General features: G+C 42.2%; 1 gene segment (V, D, J or C); it reads right to left on the bottom strand.

Moving 5' to 3' along the window:
- Window positions 1–2,997: 2,997 nt before the first annotated feature.
- Window positions 2,998–3,801, bottom strand: LOC116464269 (immunoglobulin kappa variable 2-28-like). The segment is given in 2 exon segments: window positions 2,998–3,383; window positions 3,753–3,801. Coding segments are annotated over 2 exon segments (435 nt in total).
- Between the last annotated feature and the right edge of the window lie 662 nt (window positions 3,802–4,463).

Here is a 4,463-nt window from a genome sequence, read left to right as displayed (position 1 = left end):
TGTTTAGCAGTAAGTGGGGACATTCTGACCAAGATGCCGGCCTCCTGTCTGACATCCAGGACAGAGTCTCCATCTTCTATGAAGCAAATGCCCATGTATATGGAGAAATCACTTGGATTTGGAAAAAACTGAACACAGGTTTTGACTCATTATATCTCACATCATCTCAGCCTGGTTCAGCAACAGAGGAAGTGGATCCACCCACATCAGCATCAGTGGCCTGCAGCCTGGGGTTCTGGGGAGTATTACCGATTCCTGAGTAGAAGTGGCCAAATCACCCTGGTGTAGCATCAGCACACACCCTCCTGCTGCCCATTCAGGGGCCTGAATTTTAAGGAAACTTGCTTGTGTAGGGTGAAATGTCAAAGTTTGATTTTACCCTCTAAAGGTTTGCTTAAAATGAATGGGCAAAAGACAAATCATAGAAGAAAAAGGCAAACAAATTTATTTAACATGCAGAGGAAAAATCACAGGAGAGAGATTACCCAGATAGCCCAGTGAGGTCCAGGTGCTTATACATCCTGTATGGGGGAGAGGGAGGTGGGGACTGTAACCAACCTAGGGAGAGTAAATGATGTAAAATAAAATAAATGGATACTCAAAAGAATAGGTAATAGTCTGTCTGGATGAAGTCAACTACTAACCGCTTTTGAATTTAACTCCTAGTGCATGTTAATATTCCCTGATAGATCTAGAATCCCAGGGAAGGTTTTCGTGACAATTGGCTTCCTTCTGGAAAAGAGCCATTGTCCAATTGATGTTTGCTAAATGCTTTCAGTTTGAAATAAACATTGCACAAATGCAGCCTATCTGGAGATGTTATTTCCCAGATTCCTTGACTTGCAACTGACCTGCCAAGAAACACCATTCCAGAGAGATGCCGCTCCAGGTGGAAGATAAAGGTGCTTTTTCTGGCTGGATGCATCAGTCTGTGTCTGCACCCAGGCCTTTCCCTTTCACCGTGCTTCTGCTGATTTCCCATGGCCATCTCTGCCCCTCACTGCTGTCTCTGAGAAAGGCAGCTCTGCCTGCACACATGGCAGACCACAGGGCTTGGAATGAGCCTTCCCTCAGTCAGTGGTATGGTTTCACTGTGTCCCCTCAAATCTATCTGCCGTTAAATTTGACAGAATGTTCAAATTTTCTTTTATCTTTAGAAGAAAACAGAGTTCTCTGCACTCTGTTCCACTCTTGCTGCTGAGGATGGGCATCGGGGCACCCACTGTGAGGAAGGAGGAAGCCTGTGCTCTGAGGGTAGTCATGCCTCCTGCCCACCTGAGTGACCTCATGAAGCAGAGCCACCCACACGACCAAGGCCACCTGCCTGTTCCTGACCTGCCATGTCACAGACACAGAAACCTTGTCACATTTAGTCCATGATATCTTGAGGCTGCTTTGTAATTGGCAATTTGATCACCTTCTGATTCTGCTTGGTGTCCACTTTCAGTTTTTGGAATCAATTGTTTTTCAACGTTTTGATTTAAGAGTATAGCCCCTGGGACATCACTGTCATGTAAATTTTGAGCTTGTCCATTTTCTAAGTGTGTCCAACCACCTTGAGTGGTTTTAGAACTTATTCCCTGTGTCACATCAAAGCAGATTCTATAGTGACTAGGTGCTGTCAATCACATGAGGGCTAAAGATGACGATTGCTGCTCAGATCCTGCTCTAGCTACTTAAACTTTGTTGTCTCCCACTGTGTTCTGTAATATTTCATATCTTTTAAGCTCCTTGTTGCATTTAGTAGTACTTTTAAATAGCATATTAAGTATTATGCTTTTTAATTTGATGACTCCAGTTTGGTTGATTTCTATATACATTTATCCACGCATGTTTTAAATTTAACAAAAATGACCCTTTGAAATTTTAATTGTGCTTGCCATGAAATTCATTATTGTGGAGTTGAAAATCAGCTCAAATACACTTTAAACCCTAAGCCTGAAGCAGGAGCTTCTTATTCTGTTGCTTCAATCATTCTTTTGTTTCTATCACACCATGTTCTGTCATGGAACAGACATGAGTTATCATTAATTTTGATGGAATTTTAGAGCACTATTTTCAGTGGAATCAAGTGAAAGCATAAGTTTTTTGTGCTTTTACAACAAAAAGAAAGGATTTCTATTTATTTTCTGGTAATGATGAAGTAATATGAAGATAAAATATTTTTGTATTATTTGAAATATTTTCTTATGAGAGCATAATAGTGAATGCGTCATCTCTAAAATGACACTTAGGTTAAATACTTCTGAAATTCTTAAAATTGGGGTGAAGAAGAAAAATGTCATACATTATTGCATTTAGTAAAATCTGTGTTCTACATCTTTGAATAAGGTGTTTATGTTCAAAGCTAACTTTTGGAATTGCAAGAACTTTGTTTCACTGGAAACAAGGTAATTGAGGAAAATTAAAATATTTTGGCATTAGAGTCTTATATCTGCCATGAATTTACAAAGCCTATGAATAGCCAACACTCAAACATTTTTACTAATTATTCTTAGCTGTACTCCCCTGAGGACAGCTTGTGTAGAATGCTTTCTCCAGCATGACACCGGAGAGGGCAGTGTAGTTTATCATTGATAAAGGAGATACAAAGTTGGTAAAGTGGGACAAAATCAGTATCTCAGTATGACCAAGTATTTTCTTGTATAAGATACACCCTAAACTGGCAATTTCCAAAATGTGTTCCCGTTGTGTTATCACTAATCTGCATCTATGGACTGCTTATTCTGCCAACCAAATGTATTTGAAAAATGAAGGCAAGCCAGAGAGGGTGAGGATAAGATTTTATTCACTCTTTTTTCATCATAGCTGCTTGCTCACAGGGCATGTGCTCATCTGAATTCTCCTACTGCTGATGCCATTCCTAGGTGGCCTGAACATATGAGATTGAGGTACAACGGAGGATTCATGGGCCAGAGTCCTTAGCATCAAACTCCGACCCTGAGATCTCCAACAGCCTCCACTTCTGCAAACTCAGAGGCCCAGATGAGCTCCTACTCAGAAAAGCAGTGCATGTGAGCAGCTGGACGACCCCAGCAGGGAAGTTTCTTTTTGAGGATGTAGCACTGTGGAAGGAATTTGTAGGTTTTGCATGCAGTAAGAAACGCCAATATCCTCAACCTCTACTCTGCTGATTTTCAGTGTAAAATCAGTGCCGGACCCACTGCCACTCAACCTGTCAGGGACTCCAGAGGCGCAATTGGAAACCAAATAGATTAGGAGCTGTGTAGACTGGCCGGGCTTCTGCAGGTACGAACGCAAATAGGTGTATCCACTACTCTTCAGGAGGCTCTGACTAGACCTACAGGAGATGGAGGCTGGCTCTCCAGGGGTGACGGGCAGGGAGAGTGGAGTCTGGGTCATCACAATATCCCCACTGGATCCTGAACCAATGAGAGTAAAGTACAAGGTCGTGTACAAACATTATGAGCATCTTTTGTAATTTTGCTTATAATATTGATTTTTTTAAAAACATAATTTTGATTCACATCATAAAAAATAAACTTTTAAAAATGTGCCCATTATTTACTAGGTACAAGAGACTCCTTTATTTTTCAACATATTATTCAGAGTACTGGTCGTTGTTCCTTTCAGATGGTTTCTAATTATTCACAGAGCAAATTATAAATTCCCTTCCCTGAAACATAGGCTGTACACCTCTAACACTTGATTAGAATAAGCATGGGACACTGTGGAGTCCCAGAGCTCATCCTTCCACCCCATACTCTACACTCATCTCCTTTTGTCCTTACCAGGCACCCAGAGCATCAGTAGCCCCAGGAGCTGAGCAGAGAGCCTCATTTTGAGAAATTGAATACAGGAGTCCTGATCAGTGAAGGCGAGGTTGTAGCTGAGCTTTTATCTCAAACTGACAAGAGAAGGTCCTTCCTAGGGGAAAATATACAAATCCTCTGGTGGATGCAGGGGTTTGGAAGGAGCCAGTGGGGTAGGGGTGTGTTTGTCCTGTGAGCAATGTGACATCAACTGTCCTTTGAAGGAAGACAAAGAAAGATGAAGTCATATTTGCCTATACTGATGTGAATAAGGATCTTGCGGTGGAAGTTGGAACCTTGGGCTGGGAAACACTGTGTAGTACATGCCACACCGAGAAAGCAGAAGGACCCTGATGATGTAGAAATGTGTGTCTAGGATGCATCTCTGGAAGGTGAATGCCATTCTACATGACTCCCTTCTAGTCAGTCTAGAGAAAGAAACAGCCCCATCCCCACAAGCACTGACACGCAGAGAGCCTACAAATAAAAAGTGGTCTTGAGCCACTTCAAGAGCTGTCTGGTATCTGCTGTTTCCAGGATAACTGTTTAAGAATGTCCGATGCAAGTGTTGGGATCTTCCCTCCCCTGGCACCGGGTGAGTGAGCCTCATTAGGGCAGTCTGTCCAAGGGCCTCACAGGGAGAGAATGATGTGAGTTTCTACATTTAGAGCCAAGAGCCCAGCTTAAGTA

The sequence above is a fragment of the Hylobates moloch genome, unplaced genomic scaffold (assembly GCF_009828535.3).
Source record: "Hylobates moloch isolate HMO894 unplaced genomic scaffold, HMol_V3 SCAFFOLD_350, whole genome shotgun sequence".
Taxonomy (NCBI): Eukaryota; Metazoa; Chordata; class Mammalia; order Primates; family Hylobatidae; genus Hylobates; species Hylobates moloch.
The sequence above is the reverse complement of the archived record's forward strand: the minus strand, read 5'-3'. Positions and strand labels throughout refer to the sequence as shown.